Below are 23164 nucleotides of genomic sequence, written 5' to 3'. Positions count from 1 at the left end.
CTGTATCAAAGACACTGCTTATAGAAAAATATATTGCAGTTTCTAACTTTATAAATTAATAAGATCAAGCACTTAATAATGCCCTTCTTAATCACAATTACATTTAATTGGGTCGGGGGAATGCATGTCATTGCAGTTGATACCGTCAAGAATCTCTTTAACTTGTACCTCAAAAAACCAGAATGGAACTATCGATGTCCCCACTTCAGATATATGTAGAAAAAACTCTGGCCATTATCAAACCAGATATTGTTGACAAAGAGGAGGAGATACAAGATATTATTATCAGATCTGGATTCACCATTGTTCAGGTAACTTTTGGGGAAATGATTATGTTATTTTCACTCATTCATCTTTCTTTTTATGTTTATGTAAATGTGTTAACCTATTTAGATCCATAATATTTAGCATTAAATTTAGGTTTATTCTTCTAACTATAAAAGTTACATGAGATAGTTTTAAAGTTTTTTTTTCACACTTCAAAATACGTAAAATGAAAAATAAAATTCTTTTACCTCCTCTCCAAATCCCAGTCTTCAGAAAGGGGCAACCATTAACACTTTCTGTTCTTCCAGGATTTTCTATGCATTCACAAGTATCTCTCTCACCCCTTAAAATAGGACAATCCCCTTCTCTTGACCACCTTTACAAATCCCTCAAATAGCATTTCAGATCATTACATCTGAATCTAGTTTATTCATCCTAACTTTTGTGCAAATACCCCTGTGTGGATGAACAACAATTTATTTACTTGGTCCTCTTTAAAAAAAAAAAAAAGTATTGATTTTAGAGAGAGAGGAAGGGAGAGGGAGAGAGAGATAACATGATGAGAAAGAAGCAACATTGTTTGGCTGCCTCCTGCACACCCCCTGCTGGGGATTGGGAGCACAACCCAGGCTCTCAGATTGGGAATCCAACCAATGACCTCTTGGTGCATGGATCCATGCTCAAGGACTGAGCCACACTGGCTGGGCTTCTTGGTCCTCTATTGATAGACTTTGAGACTGTTGGTATTTTTTTTTTCAATCATTACAAACATTTAATGTTTTAAGCCTTTTTTGTTCTGCAGTTGGTAGAGGTTTGAAAATGAATGTAAAAAATATTAAATAGAATTTAATATGTTTAATCTTCCTTTTTTGTAGCATTTTTATTTGAAATTCCAGTTTTTATTCTCTTATACTGTGTCATATTGCCTATTTAGTCAATGTTTTAAAAAATGAAAAGGAGAATCTTCAGGAAAGAAATGGGATATCAGTTGAACTTTGGATAGGTGGAGGCTGAAGATAGGGATGGTATAAGAAAGTGTAAGGAAAGAATACAGGAGAGTATAAGGAAATATTTCATATAGTAATGAAAGGACTCAGGTAAAATGAACTTTTTAATAAATGTTAGGAAAACCAAGTAGCAATTTTTTAAAAACTTGGATTGGCCTTTTGGGTCTCTGAGCAGCACCATGGCGTTGGGCAAGAAACAGTCTCTTATGAAAGGAGGCAAAAAGGGACTCAAGAATAAAGAGGCCATAACCGGTTTGGCTCAGTGGATAGAGCATCGGCCTGCGGACTGAAAGGTCCCAGGTTCGATTCCGGTCAAGGGCATGTACCTGGGTTGTGGGCACATCCCCAGTGGGGGGTGTGCAGGAGGCAGCTGACCGATGTTTCTCTCTCATCGATGTTTCTAACTCTCTATCCCTCTCCCTTCCTCTCTGTAAAAAATCAATAAAATATATTTTTAAAAAAAGAATAAAGAGATTGACCCATTTTCTAAGAAAGATTGTATGATGTGAAAGCACCAGCTATATTCAATATAAGAAATATTGGAGCCCTCAGTTTTTCTCAGTGGTTAGAGCATCAGCCCTTGAACCAAAGGGTCGAGGGTTCAATTCCTGGTCAAGGGCATGTTCTGTCCCTGGCTCCAGTTAGGGGCACATGTGGGAGGCAACCAATTGATGTGTCTCTCTCACTTTGATGTTTCTCTCCCCCCCCCCCCCGCTCCCCCCCCTATTCCATTCTCCCTCCCTTCCACTCTGTCTAAAAATCATGAAATGGAAAAAATATCCTCAGGTGAGGGTTAAAAATAAATAAATAAATAAATAAATTTTTAAAAAGAAATGTTGGAAAAACACTAGTCATGAGAACTCAAGGAACCAAAATTACATCTGATGGTCTCAAGGGTCATGTTTTTTAAATGAGCCTAGCTGATCTGCAGAATGATAAGTTGCATTTAGAAAATTCAAGCTAATTACTGAAGCTTATTCAGGCAAAAACTGACTAATTTCCATGGCATGGATCTTACCTGTGACAAAATGGTAAAAAAGTGGCAGATCATGATAGAAGCTCATGTTGATGTCAAGATTAGCAATAGTTATTTGCTTCATCTATCTTTGTTGTTTTTATTTAAAAAAAAAAAAGTGAAACAATCAGATTTGGAAGACTCTTATGCTCAGCATCAACAGGTCCACCAAATCCAGAACCTGATGGAAATCATGACCCAAGAGCTGCAAACAAATGTCTTGAAAGAAGTGGTCAATTAATTGATTCCAGATAGCATTAGAAAAGGCAGAAAAAGCTTACCAATCTATTTATTCTCTCCACTGATGTCTTTGTAAGAAAAGTCAAAATGCTGAAGAAGTTCAAATTTGAATTGGGAAAACTCATGGAGCTTCATAGTGAAGGTAGCAGTTCTGAAAAAGCTACTGGGGATCAGACAGGTGCTGAAGTTGAATGAGCTAATGGATATGAGCCCCCAGTCTGAGAATCTGTTTAAAATTCAGACATTTAATGGTGACAAATAAAAAATCCTATTTGTGATTTTTTTAAAAGTTGGATTCAAGTATTATACTACATACACCAGGATAAATGGCAAATGGTTCTGAAATTTAAATATTAAAAATATAAACCATATATATTCTAGAAGAAAAGATGAATTTCTTTTTTTAAAAAAATTTTTTGTTGTTGTTAATTTCACCCTAGAATATTTTCCATCGATTTTTTTAGGGAGAATAGAGAGAGAGGGAAAGACAGAGAGAAACATCAATCTGAGAGAAACACATTGATTGGTTGCCTCCTGCACCAGGGCCCAGGCCAGAGAGAAGCCTGCAACCAAGGTACATGCCCTTGACCAAAATCAAACCCAGGACCCTTTGGTCTGTATGTCAATGCTCTATCAACTGAGCCAAACCAGCTAGGGCAAGATGATTTTCTTTATTCTTAGAGTGGGACAGCCTTTTTTACTTTGACTTAAAGTCTAGGAACCATGAAAGAAAAGATTGATAGGACTATAAACATAAAAAACTTCTGCATGACCAAATAAACACCGTAGGCAAAGTCAAAACACAAATGACAAACTTGAAAAAAAAAAGGTTTGCAACTCATATCACAAAGGCCTAATCTCCCTAATATAGAAAGAGCTCCTAGAAAAAGATAAAAATTCAGCTGAAAATTGGCAGAACATGTAGATGATCACAGAGAAAGAAAAATGCTTCTTGGCCCTGACCCCGTAGTTCACTTGGGTAGAGTGTGGTTCCAGTACCCCAAGGTCACAGGTTTGATCCCTGGTCAGGGTACATAAAAGCATCAACCAATGAATGCATGAATAAGTGGATCAACAAATCAATGTTTCTCTCTCCCTCTTTCTCTCTCAAAAATCAATTAAAAAAGAAAACAAATGCTTCTTTTTTTTTTTTTAAATATATTTTATTGATTTTTTACAGAGAGGAAGGGAGAGAGATAGAGAGTTAGAAACATCGATGAGAGAGAAACATCGGTCAGCTGCCTCCTGCACATCTCCTACTGGGGATGTGCCCGCAACCCAGGTACATGCCCTTGACCGGAATCGAACCTGGGACCTTTCAGTCCGCAGGCCGACGCTCTATCCACTGAGCCAAACCGGTTCCGGCAACAAATGCTTCTTGAACATATGAAAAGATACTCAATCTCAGTATGAAAAAAGCAAATTAAAATAACACTGAAAAAGCATCTGTCAAAAATATAGAAGTACATGGCATGGCCCCTGTGGTAGGGAATCTGGCAAGTTTCTATCGTTATTACAGATGGCATACCCTATTACTCAACAGTCCTACTTTATATCAATACATGTATTAGTATATCTAATGTATGTATTAATAGGAAGTGACATAGGTTTTTTAAAAATATATTTTTATTGATTTCAGAGAGGGAGAGAAAGAAACATCAATGGTGAATCATTAATTGGCTACCTCCTACATGCCACACTGGGGATCGAGCCCACAACCCAAGCATGTGTCCTGACCGGGAATGGAACCCAGACCTCTTGGTTTATGGTCTGATGCTCATCCACTGAGCACACCTGCTGGGAGTGGCTTTATCTCTAATAGGTTCATTCTCCTCCTGATGGATAGATGCCTTGATACCTTTCACAGCTGGATGTTATGTGGATCACTGTTCTCTGCTCTGGTGCTCTGGGCTAAGGAGCCTGGCGTGTGGTCCAGGCCTTGCTCCTCTCCAGGAAAACTCCCCACAACCTAGATATCCTTCCTTACCCTTGGCCTGCAGCCTGTCGGAGCTGGACCCTCTCCTGACCCAGCCTTTCGTACCAGTCTTGAGGTAGTTTCTGCACTTTCTTGTTAAAAATCTCCTCTTCAGCTAGTCCTCAGGGTGAATGTTCCCCAGTTTAGTTTTATTTCCAGTTTGGTTCTGGGAGGAGGTGCAAGAAAGATCCGCCTACTCTGCTGCCATCTTGAAACCACTGCAAATTATTTCTAAGTGCCACAGTGAGACCAGTTCCCTTAAAATACTGTAGGAAATTTTCACAATAAATAGGAAAATTCCACAAATAGATAAGAATGAATCGGAATATTTTAAGGTCCATTTTTGTTACTTTAATGTACACAGAGTATACATCAACAAAATACTGCCCTGGCTGGTGTGGTTCAGTGGTTAGAGTGTTGACCTGCACACCAAAGGGTCAGAGGTTCGATTCCCATCATTGATGTTTCTATCTCTCCCTTTCCCTTCCTCTGAAATCAATAAAAATATATTTTTTTAAAAAAGCATGTGTTGATGGAATAGTTTTTCTTAAGTTGGTTAAATAATTCTTATAATTTTATTTACAGCCTACATTTAATTTTCTTACCTCATCCTTTCTTCATAATACAAAAATAAATGTCAAATTTGTAATCAGGTTGGTACTAATTTCAAGTTATTAATGACAACCAGGTATTATTGAACTGTCACTTTAAATGCTTTTGTTGATTTTGTTTCTCTTATAGAGAAGAAAACTACAGCTTAGCCCTGAGCATTGTAGTAACTTTTATGTGGAACAGTATGGAAAAATGTTTTTCCCCAACTTAACAGCTTATATGAGTTCTGGACCACTTGTTGCCATGATATTAGCTAGACATAAAGCCATCTCTTACTGGAAAGAACTTTTGGGGCCAAGTAATAGCTTAGTAGCTAAGGAGACACACCCAGACAGGTAATTTTATTTTTTTTCTTTGTTGTTTTTTTTTTTTTTTTTTGATAAAAACCATACATCCTTTTTATTGTTAAGTCATAAAGAGGTATCAAAATTAAAAGCAAAAATTACAGGGTTAAGACTTAACATAACTACTAGGAGCATCAAAGGAGGTGAAAATGGGACTAGGCGCAGGGCAATATGAATTAATGAACATGGAGATACAGAGGCAGAGCTGCCTTAAACAGATTGTCAAACTGCAGCGGGAAGGCCGGGGAGGGTTGGAGGGCAGGAGGGAGGGGGGTAAGAGATCAACCGAAGGACTTGTATGCATGCATATAAGCATAACCAATGGACATAAGATACTGGGGGGTAGGGGAGGCCAGGGGATTGTCAAGGGTGGGGGAAAAAAAAAGGACACATATGTAATACTTTAAGCAATAAAAAAAAAAAATTAATGAACATGAGAGGGATGAGATGGGGAGAACAGTGAGCATGTGCTGAAGGTACTAGGGAGAGGATCTGGTGAAAATTTTGATCTTAGACAAGTGCCTACATAAAGAAATAATGGGACAACATTTCTAAACCCCGCTATGTGCTTAAGAGTCATCCTCGCCATTGCGCTGTCCCTCAGGTAATTTTCCTAGGGAAAAATGCAATCTAACTATGAAAATGAAAAAGAAATCTGATTTCTTTGTAATAGGGATTTTCTTTTATTTGAAAGTTTTCCTCAATTTAACTGGTTTTTTTGTTGTTTGGTTTTTTGGGGTGGCAGGGAGGTCCATTTTATGTTTTAACTATTTAAATCTGTATCTTAATACCAAATAACACAAAAGGTCTCAGGGAATGTCTGTTTATGGTTGATTAACCTTATTCTCTTATCCTGGAATTAAACTACCACTGAAGTAGGGTTTTTCATGAGAAAATTGGTGTGGTATTTTGAAAGAATATTGATAATATAGGACCAGATATCAAGATTTCCAGCATTATCATTAATGTCTAGAAACCAGTGGACATTGAATTCTTGCAATTTTTTAAAAAATACATTTTTATTGATTACAGAGAGGAAGGGAGAGAGAGATACAAGCATCAATGATTAGAATTATTGATCGGCTGCCTCCTGCACACCCCACACAGAGGATCGAGCCTGCCACCTGGGCATGTGCCCTGACTGGGAATTGAACCATGAACTCCTAGTTTATATAGGTCGACGCTCAACCACTGAGCCACGCCAGCCAGGCGAGTTCTTGCACTTTTGAATTGATATTGCTTTTTCACTTCTCACAAAACACCTCTTTTTCATCCAGTGAACTCCTATTTTCCCAGTGTATCCCGCCTGAAGATTTTAAAGATATTTGACCCTCATCTAGATTAAAGCTTGAATTCAAGCTTAAAACCATACGTGAGAAGTGGCAAAGTTTTTGTAAAATACCTAAATAAGATGCATATGTGAAAAGTAAGAAAAAGGTTGTCAGGTAGGATGGTTATCATCTCTAACTTGCTTTTAGTCTAAGGGCAATTTATGGCACAGATGACCTAAGGAATGCACTTCATGGGAGTTATGATTTTGCTGCAGCCGAAAGAGAAATTCGATTCATGTTTCCTGAAGGTGAGTTATAGATGAGTAATTAGTCAATTGCATCTCCTTATTGTTTGCTTTTTCTTTTATTTTGGGATGTAACTAGGAAAAAAGTAATTGCTTTTCTCCAATATATTTTGTCGTATTTTCAAGTTGTAGTTAAGTTAAAGCCAAGAATAGAAAACTCAACATTATCTTCAGAACTAAATTGTGCCTTCTAGGAAATCGTTTGAGAACAGTTTAATTTTTTTTCTTTCTTTTCTCTTGGACTAGAAATATTTAGGGTTTCTCTTCTCCTTCTGTGTTGTAATTCCTTCGAGTTATCTATAATGCATCAGTAAAGTTTGTTACACATGAAAAAAAGAATCTTCATTGGAAATTATGATTGGTTTACCATTTTTTAACAGTTTACTGTTTGTCCAGCACACATGCAATTGCGAAATTAATATTTCTTGGCCTTTTTTGTTTGTTTCCATCCTGTTATAGAGATTATAAATCATTTATTTATTTATTTAATATATTTTATTGATTTCAGAAGGGAAGGGAGAGAGATAGATACATCAATGATCAGAGAGAATCATTGATTGGCTGCCTCCTGTACACCTCACATTGGGGATCGAGCCCACAACCTGGGCATGTGTCCTTGATCAAAATTGAACCCAGGACCCTTCAGTCTGTAGGCCAATGCTCTATCCACTGAGCCAAACCAGCTTGAGCTATAAATCTTTTAGAAGTAGGCACAATGAGGACAACACTGAGGTTTTTAGTTTGTTTTCAATAATTTTAAGACAAAGAAAATTTGCTGATTTTCATTATAAAGACAAAATGCGAAGCATCAGGTAGTTTTGAATTTTTTTTTGGCATGCTATTTCTTTTCTAACTCAGTTAGACTTGTTCCTCTCTATTTTATACTGAATAATTATTCAAAGAAAATGGAAAACTATCTTGGATATTTAAAAGTGCTGATTTTTAAACAAAAACTTTTATAGGTATTTGTATCCAAAAGTATTTGCCTACTTATATTTAATCTTACTGATCTAATTTCTGTCATATAGCCATTGTATTAAGGTGTTGTTTTCTTCACAACTGTTTATTGTGTAAAATTTCCAACATACACAAAAGTAGGCAAAATAATATGATAAACCCCGAATGAACCCATCACCCAGTTTTAATAGTTATGGTCAATCTTATTTCATCTGTAACCCCTGCTCCTATTTCTCCTGCTTCCATATTATTTTGAAGCATATCTCAAACATCAGTTGGTGTGTTTTTTGTTTTCTTTTTATTAATATATTTTTATTTATTTTAGAGAGGAAAGGAGAGGGAGAGCGAGATAGAAAGATCAATGATGAAAGAGAATAACTGCTTGGCTGCCTCCTGCACACCCCCTACTGGAGATCGAGCCTGCAACCCAGGCATGTTCTCTGGCCGGAATTCACACTGTGACCTCCAGATTCATAGGTCGATGCTCAACCACTGAGCCACGCCAGCTGGGCAACATCAATTTTTTTTTTTTAATGTTGTAGTACTTTAGATTTAGTCCTACTAATGAATTAGATTTTTCCTCCTTAGCTTTTAACTAAAATAGGATAAAAATTCACTTTATCTTAAGTGGAAGATAAATTTGGAAGCTCTTCTTACTCATAAGGTTATATCCCTAAATTCTTATTTTAGATTGCCTTTTATTTAACCCATTAATTAATCCTCTAGATATGAATTTAAAAGATACAGTTAGACATTTGAGAATCAGCAGTTATAGGATACATATAAGTGATTAATTATCTACCACATTGCAGATCTTTTGCTGCGGGAATATGAAGTTATTTGGCATAAGTTCTCAGAGTTTGTGGTATGAGCTCCATCTTGTTTAGCAGTCAGTCAAGAACTATGTGCAAAACCCTATATGGTGCGTGGCTAAAGCAAGTTGTAAAGATATTCAAAAACATATTGCTAACCCTTAAAAAAATTAGTGCCCTTCCTTTTCCCTTTAATAGGATGGCTGGTAAAGCTTTGCTACCTTCCATTCATTCAACAAGTTTGTTGAGTTACCAACTTAATAAAAATAAAGTCAAATAAGATGTCCCTGCTCTCAAGATGACCTTATTCTAAAAGCCTATGAAAATATACAATGCAATGTATAAATTATAAATCATTAAAAAGTGCAATGAAAGTTTATCAACATAAACATAAAAACACTTTTTATTCTCATGACCTCATTTAGCCCTAGATGCCAGAGACAAATGATAAATGGTCAGCAAAAATAGATGAGGTAGAAATAATTCAAAAATGAAGTTAGGGAAATAATTTTATTTACAATAGCATCAACAATAACAAAATACTTAAGAATAAATTTTAGCCCTACCTGGTGTGGTTCAGTGGTAGCAAGGGTGGGCAAACTTTTTGACTCGAGGGCCACAATGGGTTCTTAAACTGGACCGGAGGGCCGGAACAAAAGCATGGATGGAGTGTTTGTGTGCACTAATATAAATTCAAAGTAAACATCATTACATAAAAGGGTACGGTCTTTTTTTTTTTTTTTTTTTTAGTTTTATTCATTTCAAACAGGCCGGATCTGGCCCGCGGGCCGTAGTTTGCCCACGGCTGGATAGAGCATCGGCCTGCGGACTGAAGCGTCCCAGGTTCGATTCTGGTCAAGGGCGCATGCCCGGGGTTGTGGGCTCAATCCCCAGTAGGGGGTGTGCAGGAGGCAGCTGATCAATGCCTCTCTCTCATCATTTTTAAAAAAATATATTTTATTGATTTTTTACAGAGAGGAAGGGAGAGGGATAGAGTTAGAAACATCGATGAGAGAGAAACATCGATCAGCTGCCTCCTGCACACCCCCTGCTGGGGATGTGCCTGCAACCAAGGTACATGCCCTTGACCGGAATCGAACCTGGGACCCTTGAGTCCGAAGGCTGACGCTCTATCCACTGAGCCAGACCAGTTAGGGCAGACTCTCTCTCATCATTGATGTTTCTCTCTCTCTCCCTTCCTCTCTGAAATCAATAAAAAAAGTATATTTTTTAAAAAAAGAATAAATGTTAAAAAAGAGTGTAATTCTTGTACACTGAAAAGCACAAAACATTGCTGAGAGAAATCAAAGACTATCTAAATAAGTAGACATCCATGTTCATGGATCAGGAGAGACAGTATTATCAAGATGTCAACTGCACATCCACATGCAAAAGAAAATAACTTAGACACTTGTTTCATAGACCTACAACGTCAGAGCTAAAAACATCTAGAAGAAAACAAAGGGGAAAATCTTCATGACCTTGAGTTGGACAGAGAGTTCTTACATATAACATCAAAAGCATGGTCCAGCCCTAGCTGGTTTGGCTCAATGGATAGAGCGTTGATCTGCAGACTGAAGGGTCCCAGGTTCGATTCCAGTCAAGGGCACATACCTGGGTTGTGGGCTCAATCCCCGGTAGGGGGCCTGCAGGAGGCAGCTGATCAATGATTCGCTCTCATAACTGATGTTTCTATCTCTCTCTCCCTCTCCCTTCTTCTCTGAAATCAATAAAATATTCTTAAAAAAATGGCCTGGGGGGATGTTAACTCCTTAAAAAAACTAAAGCATAGTCCATAATAAAAAATATTGATAAATGGGACTACATAAAACTTAGAAGTTTTGTGCTTCAAAAGCTATCATTAAGAATATGAAAAGATAAGCCACAGGCTGGGAGAAAATATTTGTAAATCATAGATAAAGAAGTAGAATTAAAGGGTGGGGCAAAAGTAGGTTTATAGTTGTTCATGTGTAAAATAATACAGTAATTAATAAATAATAATATAAGAATAAACTGTGTTTCATGTACTCCCAGCCATAAACCTACTTTTTAAAAAATTAATATATTTTGATTGATTTTAGAGAGGAAGGGAGAGAGAGATGGAAACATCAATGATGAGAGAGAATCATTGATCGGCTGCCTCCTGCAAACCCCCCACTGGGGATCAAACCTGCAACCCTGGGATGTGCCCTTGTCAGGAATCGAACCCAGGACCCTTCAGTCTGAAGGTCAACGCTCTATCCACTGAGTCAAACCAGCTAGTGCCATAAACCTACTTTTGCTCCACTCTGTATAAAGAACTCTTACAACTCAATAATAACCCAATTAAAAAATGGGCAAAATATTTGAATAAGCATTTCACAAAAGACAACATATGAATGGCTAATATGCACATGAAAAAGTGCTCAACATAATAATTGGAGAAGTGCAAAATAAAACCACAATGAGATACCATGGCATTTTCACTAGAATGGCTGTAATCAATGGTAAGGATATAGCAATACTGGGATCCTCATACATTATTGTAAAATGTTACAGCCACTTTTGTATTTTTACTTATTTGGAGAGAGAGAGGGAGAGAGAGAGAGAAAACAACAACACTGATTTGTTGTTCCACTTATTAATGCATTCATTGGATGATTCTTGTATGTTCTCTGACCGGGATTGAGCCTGAAACCTTGGTATATCAGAACGATGCTCTAACCAACTGAGCTACCTGGCCAGGGCTTATAGCACTTAAAAAAACAAAACAGTTTGGCAGTTTCTTAAGATATTAAGAAACCAGGTAAGTCTGTTAGCAATTCAACTCCTGGTGGAATCTACCACCCATTTTGAAAACATCCATCTACATAAAGATACGTGAATCTTTATAGCAGCATTATTTAATGTACCCCCAAATTGGAAACAATCCAAATGTTAGCCATACAATGGAACACAACTCAATTAAAAGGAACATGATACATGCCACAACATGGATGAAACTCAAAACATGCCAAGTGAAAGAATCCAGGCACAAAAGACCACATATTACGTATATAATCCACTTATATGAAATGTCCAGAAAAGGCAAATTTTTAGAAACAGAAGCACAGTGGTTGCTGGGGGTAGGAGTGGGAGTGGGAAATTGCAAATGGACAAAGGAAATATTTTTGGAGTGATCAAAGTGTTCTAAAACTGGATGATGGTGATGATAGCACAGCTAAACGTTTATTAAATATCACTTGTATACTTCAATGGATGGATGAGTTTTATGATATGTAAATTATACCTCAATAAAACTTTAAAAAATTATAAAAAATGGATGAGGTCTGTGCTCCCATGGAGTTTATAGTCTAGTGTTTGAAAGATAGCCATTAAATAAGAATTACCCAAATAATTGCATAGTTATTGTGTGATAAGTGCTATACAAAACAATTGTAGACTGTAAGGAAGGTCTGACTGAGGAAGTGACTTTTTAGCTGAGATCCAAAGAGTAAACAGTGGTTAACCAGAGTAAAGGGAAGAATGTTCTAGCAGAAGGAATAGCATGTGCTCAAATCATAAGCAGGAAATAACATGGCACATTCTATAAACAAAAAAGATTTTGGTAAAAGAATTAAGATGAGGTTAAAGAGGTAGTATAGGTGACATGGTACAGAGTCTTACGGGCTATAATATGGAGTCCTGTCTTGACTACACTATATATGCAAGCAAGAGCCAATGAAGCATTTTAAGGATGGGAGTGATATAATCTGATTTTCATTTTTAAAATAGGGTCTGGGGCACTGGATGGGTATCTCAGTCGGTTAGAGCGTCTTCCCAATATGCCAAAGTTGTGGGTTTGCTCCCTGGTCAGGGCAAACATATAAGAATCAACCAGTAAGTGCATGGGTGAGTGGAGCAACAAATTGCTGTCTCTCTCTCTCTCCCTCCCCCTCCCCCCTTCTTCTCTAAAATCAATAAATTTTTTAAAAGTAGCATATTGATGGAGGTCAATCTCAAAAGATCTACTCAGCCTTATAAAATACATTCTTTCTTGTATAAATATATTCTTTCTTGTATTGCAAATCTGGTTCACCTCCATAGTGTTCAAATAAGGCTGAAAAGACTAAAATTTCCCCAAGTTTTTAAGTAATTCATTTAAAAACCTGAAAAATAAGAGCAGGAATATTAATACATATTATATAGACAGATATAAGTTTTATGTGTATATTCAGTAGTCTATAAGAGAGCAAGAACTACATACTATTCACTGTTATACCTACCACTTTGTGAAGCACCTGTCATTTTGTTGGCAGGAATTTTTGGATTGAGCGAATCTCCCTGTTTTACATGTTCTTCATGTTTTTCTTTTTCATAACATTGTGTGTTACAACATTTATTGTAAATAACATGGAAATGAAAATGCAGAAAAGGATATAGTTGAAAAAATAATCAGAATCTTACACATGATTACTATTAGCTTTGTGATATGTTTCTTGCCAGTTTTATGTAGTCTTATTTTTTTAATGTGTGTGCTTGTGTGTTTTTGAATCAACTGCTATGCTATGTATCAGTTCTATTCCCTTAAAAACCTTTATAAGTATTTCTCATGACATTAAAATTTATTTGAAGGTAACTTTTAAATGACCGTATAATATTTCATCATTTATGTTAGCTTTAATGGGGATACATTTGTATTTGCAGTGATTGTTGAGCCTATTCCAGTGGGACAAGCTGCGAAGGACTATTTAAATTTATATGTAACACCAACTCTGCTTAAAGGACTCACAGAGCTTTGTAAGCAAAAACCAGCAGATCCTTGTGTAAGCAATCTTTTTATTCACACTAAAGAATATTGAATATAGGTTTCATATCTCAAAGATTGTCTTCTTTGCAACAGTGTAAGTACTGAGAATCATTGTTTTTGTTGTTGTTGTTGTTGTTGTTGTTGTTAATCCTCACCTTTTTTCCATTGATTTTTAGAGAGTGTGGAAAGGAGGGGGAGAGACACCCAGAGAGGAAAACATTGATGTGAGAGAGACACATTGATTGGTTGCCTCCTGCACACACTCCGACCTCAGGCCAGAGATGGAGCCTGCAATCAAGGTACATGCCCTTGTGCCCTTTACCGGAATTGAACCTGTGATCCTTCAGTTCATGGGCTGACTCTCTAGCCACTGAGCAAAACCAGGTAGGGCATGAGAGTCATTTTTAAAAACGTTTATATACAGTTCAGATACTTCCGTATGTGTAACTTTTTTTTAAAATTTAATTTCAGAGAGAGGAAGGAAGAGAGAGAGAGAAACATTAATGATGAGAGAGAATCATTGATCGGCTGCTGCCTGCATGTCCCACACTGGAGATTGAGCCCACAAACCGGGCATGTGCCATGACATAAATGTTACTATATTTAAATATATATTTATAGATATTATTTTAATAGTCACATGATTTCTTTTATTGCCTTTATTATTATTCTTTTATTGTTTGAGTTGTTTGTTATTTAAATACTATAACAATAAACAGCTGAGCATAAAGCTTTTCACATATCAAGATTATTTCATTCGGAAAGAAACCAGAAAGTAGAATTATAATTCAAAACATAAAAAATAATTTAAAATTGACCCTTAAAGAACTTGCTTTATATTTTAATTATTAATTTTTGAATAAGTAATATTTGAATATAGTATAATTCAAAGGTCACAAAAGGATATATAATGAAAAGTAACTCTCTTTGCTGTTCCTGTTCCTCAACCACCCAATTGTGGTCCTTGAAGTAAATTGCTGTTACCAGCCTCTAGTATAATCTTTATGAGAAAATATATGCATATACAGGTAAAAGTAGGTTTGCAGTTGATCATATGGGAAAATATATCATGCAAGAATCTATATATATAAAAGGCTAAGCGACCGGCTGACTGGCGGGTAGGTATGACGTGCACTGACCACCAGGGGGCAGATGCTCAACACAGGAACTGTCCAGTGACAGCAACTCTCTCACTCCGGGACCCCTTGGAGGATGTTGGAGAGCTGTTTCAGCCCAATCCCCGCAGGCCCCACAGGCCAGCCCAATGGACCCAACCTGCCAGAGGGACCCCGCTCACTCTACAGATGCCCTTTGAGCCACGGCTCTGTCCCAGGTGCAGCCGGCCAAGGAGGGACCGTGGGAGGTTGGCTCCAGGGTGTGTCTAGCCCAGCGGTTCTCAACCTGTGGGTCGCGACCCCTTTGGGGGTCGAACGACCCTTTCACAGGGGTTGACTAAGACCAGCCATGGGCAAACTATGGCCCACGGGCCGGATCCGGCCCGTTCGGCTGTTCTATCGGGCCCGCGGAGCCGAAAGAGCGGAGGGTTCTCTTGCTCTCCCCTCCGCTCCTTCACCAGCAGCAGTGTTAACATGTATTAGTTCACACAAACACTCCATCCATGCTTTGTTCTGGCCCTCTGGTCCAGTTTAAGAACCCATTGTGGCCCTCGAATCAAAAAGTTTGCCCACCCCTGACTAAGACCATCGGAAAACACATATAATTACATATTGTTTTTGTGATTAATCACTATGCTTTAATTATGTTCAATTTGTAACAATGAAATTGGGGGTCACCTCAACATGAGGAACTGTATTAAAGGGTCGTGGCATTAGGAAGGTTGAGAACCACTGCTCCAGGCCCTAGTAAAGTAACCTCTCTATATTTCATGTACATGGAATTATAGAATATTTGTTCTTTTGTTTCTGGCTTATTTCACTTAGCATAATGTTTTCAGAGTTCATTCATATTGTAGTATGTATCAGAATTTCATTCCTTTATGTCTGAATAATATTATATATATATATATATATATATATATATATATATATATATATATATATATATATAAAATTTTGTTTATTCATTCATCTGTTGATGGGTACTTGGGTTGTTTCTACCTTTTAGCTATTGTGCTTAATGTTGTATGAATATTGGTGCACAATTATCTATTTAAGTACTTGTTTTTAATCCTTTGGGGCATATACCTATGAGTGGAATTGCTGAGTCATATACTGTGTTTGGCTTTCTGAGGAACCACCAACTTATTTTCCACAGTGATCACTTTTTACATTCCCACTAGCAATGTATGAGAGTTCCAGTTTCTCTACATCCTGGCCCACACATATTCTTTTCTGTTTTTGTTTCATTATAATAATCCTAGTAGATGTGAAATAGTTTATCAGTGTGGTTTTGATTTGCATTTCTCTAATGTAAATTATGTTGAGCATCTTTTCATGTGCTTATTGGCCATTTGTATCTTTGCTTTGTAGAAATGTCTGTTCCAGTTAAAGTTTTTTGCCCAGTTTTAATTTTTTGTTGTTGTTGAGTTGTAGTTTTTTTATATGTTATAGGTATCAAACCCTTGTCAGATATACTATTTGTTAAATTTTTCTCCCTTTCTGTAGGTTAGTTGTCTTTTCACTTTCTTGATAATGTTTTTTTGATGCCAAAAAGTTTTAAAATTTAAATGAAAATCAATTTATCTTTTTTATTTTGTTGCTCATGTTTTTGGTGTCATATCTAAGAATCCCATTGCTAAATCCAAGGTGATGAAGATTTATTTCTATGTTTTCTTTTAAGATCTTAATGGTTGCCTGACTAGCGTGGCTCAGTGGTTGAACACTGACCTATGAATCTGGAGCTCACGGTTCAATTCCCTGTCAGGGCACATGCCCAGGTTGTGGGCTCCATCCCCAGTGTGAGTCCTGCAGGAGGCAGCCTTTTAGTGATTCTCTCTCATCATTGATGTTTCTATCTCTCCCTCTCCCTTCCTCTCTGGAATCAATTAAAAAATATATTTAAACAAGATTTTAATGGTTTTAGCTCTTATATTTCAGCTGTTGATCCATTTTAAATTAATTTTTATATATGTGTTAGGGTTTATTTCTGGACTCTCAGTGCTATTCCATTGGTCTATATATGTCTATCTATATGCCAGAACCACACTGCTTGGATTGCTATAGTTTTGAAGAAGATTTTGAAATAAGAAAGAACAAAGTCAGAAAATCCTCCAATTTTGTTCTTTTTCATGATTGTTTTAGCTATTCAGAGCCCTCTTGAAATTCTATGTAAATCTGAGCATTGACTTTTCCATTTCTGCAAAAATGATTGTTGGAAATTTGATATTGTTTGTGTTGAATATGCTTATCAGTTTGGGTAGTATTGATATTTAACTTCTTAACAGTATTATTAAGTCTCTCTATCAATTAACACAGATATCTTTATTTAGGTCTTTAAATTTCTTTCAACTATGTGGTGGTTGTTTTGTTTTTGTTTTTGTTTTTTTTGTTTTTGTCTTTTAACACCAAGATCTGCAAAAAGCCAACTTCTAACATAGGATACCAGCTATGTTTAATAGTTTTCAGTTATACAAGTTGGTTAAATTTATTCCTAGATACTTGTTTTTCAGTGCTATTATAAATGAAAGTGATTTCTTAATCTCCTTTTTGGATTGTTCGTTAGCAATGTATAGAAACAACTGATTTTTTTGTGTTGATCTTATAACCTACAACTTTGCCAAATTCATTTATTAGCTCTGGTAGCTTTCTTGTGGATTCTTTGGGATTTTCTATATATAGGATCATATCATTTTTAAGTGGAAATAGTTTTACTTCTTCCTTTCCAATTTGGATCTGTACTTGACAGTCTTACATACTGTAAAATTTAATGTTTCAGTTTTTAATGGTCATTTTTTCATTATTCTTAGAGTGATTTTGAAAACTGTTTTAGGTTTAAATTGATATACTATATATTGAAGAAAATATGTAAATGTTTACTAAGTTAAGGTATCTTTTCTTTTTTTCCATAGATTTGGCTAGCTGATTGGCTGTTGAAAAATAATCCCAACAAACCTAAACTTTGTCACCATCCAATTGTAGAAGAAACTTATTAAAATAAAGTCCTCCAAAGAACAAATCATGAACGATCTCATTTTAAAGGCATGCTTCTAGGCTTCTACTTAAAAAACAAATATGATCTCACTCCTATGTGGGATATAATGATCAACATAATTTGACGAACAAGAATAGATCCAGAGACAAATGGCGGGGGGGAGGGAGTGGTGGTTAGAGAGCAACCAAAGGACTTGTATGCATGCATATTAGCATAACCAATGGACACAGACACTGGGGTGATGGGGCTTGCCTGGGGTAGGAATTGGGGGGGGGGTGTCAATTGTGGAAAAAGACATATGTAAAACTTTAGACAATAAATTAATTAATTCATTAAAAACAACAACAACCATAGTTCTTAAGGGTTTAAGTAGCTACATGTGAAATAAATTATTTGTTTTTTTAAATTATTTGTTAAAAATACCTTTTAAAAGAATAGTAGTGTTTTGTGCAGCAGATAAGATTATCTAAGGGAAAATATAGGGTTAGGGTCTGATTTTTAAAAATATATTTGTGTTGATTTCAGAGAGGAAGGGAGAGGGAGAGAAAGATAGAAACATCTATGATGAGAGAGAATCATTGATCCACTGCCTCCTGTATGCTCCCTATTGGGGATGGAGCCCGCAATCCGGGCTTGTGCCCGACCAGGAATTCAAACCGTGATCGCCTAGTTCATAGGTCAATACTCAACCACTGAGCCACACCAAGCAGGCTGATTTTTTTTATTATTATTAAGAAAATTGTATTTATTTAGAGGCATTTAGAATGTCAACAAAACAACTGCAACTTTTTTGGGGGGTTACAAAGTGGTATTTAGTTAATAGATCAGCAATGAATTCATATAAGATGCATTAGAGACAAATGAGTGAAAAACTGCTATCCTTATAAATAACTAATTTGTCCTATGTACAAACAATAACCTGCTTTAAACTTCTATGCCAATTTACAACCCCCCCACCCCCCCCCCCACCCCCGTACTAGGCAAGGTGATTGGCTATTGAAAATACCACCAGGTCAGAGCTAGCTTGCATTTAACACATTTGGTAGTATGTTAACTATACCAAAAAAGATACTACTGTACAGTTTAGAAACAAGTCTTGCATATAGCCTTACATTTCTTTTCTTTTTTTTTTTCTTTAAAGGGAGTGAGATGTGTTAAATGCTTTATAGACTAAAAATTAGAACCAGCTTATTTATCATCATCTTCTGCCTGTCTCCTCTTCATCCTTTTCATCTTCTTTCTTTTCCTTGCTTTTTGCAGCCTTGATGACTCCCTTTTTAGCCTCATAACCTTATGCAAGTATATATTTTTCATGTTTTTCCTTCAGCTTATCAGGCTTATGAACATGGCTTGTCATCTGCAGTATTAGTCCACATCTCTCCCAGTTTCTTTGTAGCATCACCAATATATAGGTTGTCCCCAAAAATGTATACACACACTTTGAATAATTAGAAAGGCAGTGTTTATTAAAATATATTTCATTTTCAAAATTGAGTTATCAGCTGTTACAATGTGTATATATATTTTGGGACACTCTGTATAAGCCAAGGTGTTCTTTGAATTGGGGGCAATAGAACAATAAAAAGACTTAAGGAGGCCTCTTGGGTGCATTGGGATCTTTGAACTTTTTTGTTTACCCTTTAGGAGGAATATAGGTTTTCATTTCTCTTTTATAAAGGGTATTTTCTGCCTTTGAGATATCTTCAAAGTTTCCTTTCTCTAGCAGATAGTCTTTCACCTCTCAGCACTTTTCAGAAAGCTCTGAGAAGGTGACTAAAGCATCTAAGTACTTTTTCTTGTGCTCATCTCAGTAAGTTTGCACAAAGAATGTATATGATGTCATTTTGCTTCTCGGTTTCTTAGAATCTCCTTTGCCCGTGTTTAGTTTTTCTTTTCTTTTTTTTTCCCCTCAATAAGGCACAAAGTCACCCAGTCATCTGCAGTAGTATTAGTCCACACCTTTCAGGCCCTTACTTGCCCTGGAGTTATCTCTATGGAGTTCATGTACTGCAGTGGTTGTCAATTTGGAGTATGATGATTTTTTAAAAATCTTTATTGTTGAAAGTATTACGTAGGTCCTCCTTTTCCCCCCATTAACCTCTTCCAGCCTGCTCCCATCTTTCCCCCACCCCCAGGATATGATTTTAAAAATATATGCTTTTATTGATTTCAGAGAGAGGAAGGGAAAGAGAGAGATAGAAACATCAATGATGAGAGAGAATCATTGATTGGCTGACTCCTGCACGCCCTCTACTGGGATTGAGCCCACAACCCAGGCATGTTGCCCTAACCCAGAATTGAACTGTGATCTCCTGGTTCATTGGTCAGTGCTCAATCACTGAGCCACAATGGCCAGGCTAGGGTATGGTTTTTAACAATGATGTAACAGTAACTATTAGAAGGCTGATGTAAGCCGAACCGGTTTTGCTCAGTGGATAGAGCGTCGGCCTGCGGACTAAAGGGTCCCAGGTTCGATTCCGGTCAAGGGCATGTACCTTGGTTGCGGGCACATCCCTACTGGGGGGCGTGCAGGAGGCAGCTGATGGATGTTTCTCTCTCATTGATGTTTCTAACTCTCTATCCCTCTCTCTTCTTCTCTGTAAAAAATCAATAAAACATGTTAAAAAAAAAAAAAAAGAAGGCTGATGTAAGATGTTGCTATAAGTAGGTCCCCGGGTTACGTCGAAGATCCATTCCTACAGCAAGACATAATGCAATTTTCGCCGTAAGTCAGAACCCACCTAACCACCTGCATAAGCACCTACGTCACTCACATGGAGCACATATACAGCAGTAATGAAGTGAAACAGTAAGAAAAATTTAAAAGGAAGATAACAATTCCTGACCTTTACTTGTGGTAAGTAAATAATAAAAAACATAAAGCACATATGTACATACGTCAAAATGACGAAACTTTTTTTTATATATAAATAAATGGGAGATGGCAACGTTATCAAATAGTTCTTAGATTAATGTTTTACAATTATGTTTTTGTGATGAGGTACTAGTTTGTTTATTATGTTTTTATTGATTTTAGAGAGAGTGGAAGGGAGAGGGGGAGAGAGAGAAGCATCAATGAGAGAGAGAAATATCAATCAGCTGCTCCCTGCACACTCCTAAATGGGGATTGAACTCACAACGTAGGCATGTACCCTGACCAGGAATCAAACCAGCAACCTCTTGGTGCATGGGACAATGCTCAAGCAACTGGGCTACATTGGCCAGCATGACAAGGTACTAGTTGTGTGTTTTTTTAATGTTGTGAAATTATTTATTAAAGAAATTATAATTTACTTTTTAAATCAATCCAGGTTGTGAAATACTTTTATTAAGACTAAATACTTAAACTGGCCTCATCTTTTCAAAAATCAATGTCATAAAGCAAAAAGTAGAAATGGGGAGGAACTGTTCTAGATTTTAAAAAACTAGAGAGGCTTCTGATCAAGATGGTAGCATAGGTAAACACGATAATCACCTCCTTCCACAACCACATCAAAATTAGAACTGAACTATAAAACAACCATCATTCAGAAATCTGGCTGAATGGAAGTTCTACAACTAGAGAATTAAAGAAGACACAACACTGAGACTGGTAATGAGATAGGCTAGTAAGCCAGGGGCAGTGGAATAGGGAAACTAAGACAGATAGTTAAACACAAGCAGTTTATAGCCATCTATTAAATCGAAAAATCCTATCTTGCCTAAGAGTAAATGTGGAATCTTAGAGAGAAGGCGGGGGTAGGTGGGTGGTTGGGAAGAGATCAACAAAAGAACTTGTAGGCACATATGCATAACCCATGGGCACATACAATAGGGTGGTGAAGGAGTAGGGGACGGGTAGGCTAGAAGGGGTCAATTGGGGGGAAGGGGGACATATGTAATACTTTCAACAATAAAGATTTAATTTTCTTTTTTTAAAAAGTAAAAGGTTTACACTCCTCCCTAACAGAAGGTAAATAGCTTAAGTCACCCAACTGTCTGGCTGGTGTGTCTCAGTGGATTAAGCTTCACCTCAGTCACCAAGAGGTCATGGGTTTGATTCCCAGTTTGATTCCCTGTCAGTGCACATGTGTGGGTTGTGGGCTTGATCCCAAGTACGGGGCATGCAGGAGGCAGCTGATCAATGTTTCCTCTCTCATCACTGTTTCTATCTCTCCTGCTCCCTTCCTTTCTCTCTAAAAAAATCAATAAAAATATCTAAAAATCAATAAAAATATATTTTGAAAAAACAACCCTCGCCCAGTTGGTGTTGCTCAGTGGTTGAGTGTTGATCAGGAACCAGGAGATCTCATTCGATTCCTGGTCAGGGCACATACTTGGTTGATCCCCAGTAGTGGGTGTGCAGGAGGCAGCCAATCAATGATTTTTTTCTCATTCATCATTGTTGTTTCTATCTCTCTCCCCCTCCCTTCCTCTCTGAAATCAATAAAAATATGTTTTAAAGCTGAAACCGGTTTGGCTCAGTGGATGGAGCATCGGCCTGCGGACTGAGGGGTCCCGGGTTCGATTTCGGTCAAGGGCATGTGCCTGGGTTGCGGGCGCTTCCCCATTGGGGAGTGTGCAGGAGGCAGCTGATCGATGTTTCTCTCTCATGGATGTTTCTGGCTCTCTATCTCTCTCCCTTCCTCTCTGTAAAAAATCAATAAAATATATTTTAAAAAAATATGTTTTAAAAAAAGAAAAAGAAACATCAATGATGGAAAGACAAACTAAAATCTTTTTTTTTATGTTTTAAGCTTCCACTTTAATAAACTAGAAAAAAGAGAAAAACCCAAAGCAAGCACAAAAGAAGGAAGTAATATAAACAAAAATGAGAACAGATAAGTAATAGAGAAAATCCATGAAACCAAAAGCTAGGTTTGAGAAGATCTATGAAATCTTAACCTCCAAAAGACCATGGTCAGCTACCAAGAATGCAATGCCTTAACAGTATGTATGTTGTCAGGCCCGAGGGCCATGCTTGTTAGAGAGTGCTAACTTTCTCTCCTTTAATACAACACTAAAATCTTAAAGATAAAATATAGATTGCCATATTTTGAGCAATGGCCAAGAATATAGGATAAAGCAAATGGTTTTTACAATGGTGTTTCTGTGTGACAGCTTCAAGAGGTCATTTTCGCTACAATAGCCTCCTCTCGTGGAAAAAAAAGGTAGCATTGTATATAGCAGAAAAATTCCATACTGGAAGTCATCTCTGCCATTTGTGGGTTTTTTTTGTTTTGTTTTTGTTTTTAAGGGAGGGAAAAATAGAGAAAGAAGACTAATTTGAGTTATATTTTGGAGATAGACAAAAATACATGCAAATGAAAAATAATATAGTTAGCCATAGGATTATTTAATTTTGGACTCATTTGAGGTCATTATTTCATGGGCCAGAACTGGAAAGTGTAGCATAGGGTGAATAGGAAAATGAGAGAACTGCTTTCTTATTTACTTCCTAGGTAACTAGAAAGGGGAGATGACTGCTTTCTGACATAAGCG

The 23164-nt window shown here is 36.9% G+C and overlaps 1 protein-coding gene and 2 pseudogenes across 2 annotated transcripts; 2 read left to right on the top strand and 1 right to left on the bottom strand.

Moving 5' to 3' along the window:
• Positions 1-65: 65 nt before the first annotated feature.
• Positions 66-17707, top strand: NME5 (NME/NM23 family member 5). Of its 2 annotated transcripts, XR_009452886.1 has the most exons (6): positions 66-311; positions 5246-5451; positions 6939-7039; positions 13471-13589; positions 13750-13957; positions 17601-17707. XR_009452886.1 is itself a non-coding variant. In XM_059695344.1 (5 exons), exons 1-5 carry the CDS (start codon positions 183-185, stop codon positions 17682-17684), a joined length of 639 nt encoding a protein of 212 aa, XP_059551327.1. In that variant the 5' UTR covers positions 70-182; the 3' UTR covers positions 17685-17707. The 2 variants fall into 2 exon arrangements, 1 of the variants encoding a protein (XP_059551327.1); XM_059695344.1 differs by lacking the exon at positions 13750-13957 and having other exon boundaries at positions 70-311.
• LOC132234329 (small ribosomal subunit protein eS1-like) lies at positions 1454-2763 on the top strand (annotated as a pseudogene).
• A 4864-nt stretch (positions 17708-22571) lies between the features above and the next one.
• On the bottom strand, positions 22572-22683 carry LOC132236360 (U6atac minor spliceosomal RNA; annotated as a pseudogene).
• Positions 22684-23164: the final 481 nt, after the last annotated feature.

The sequence above is a fragment of the Myotis daubentonii genome, chromosome 5 (genome assembly GCF_963259705.1).
Source record: "Myotis daubentonii chromosome 5, mMyoDau2.1, whole genome shotgun sequence".
NCBI lineage: Eukaryota > Metazoa > Chordata > Mammalia > Chiroptera > Vespertilionidae > Myotis > Myotis daubentonii.
This window is presented reverse-complemented; position numbering and strand designations above follow the sequence as displayed.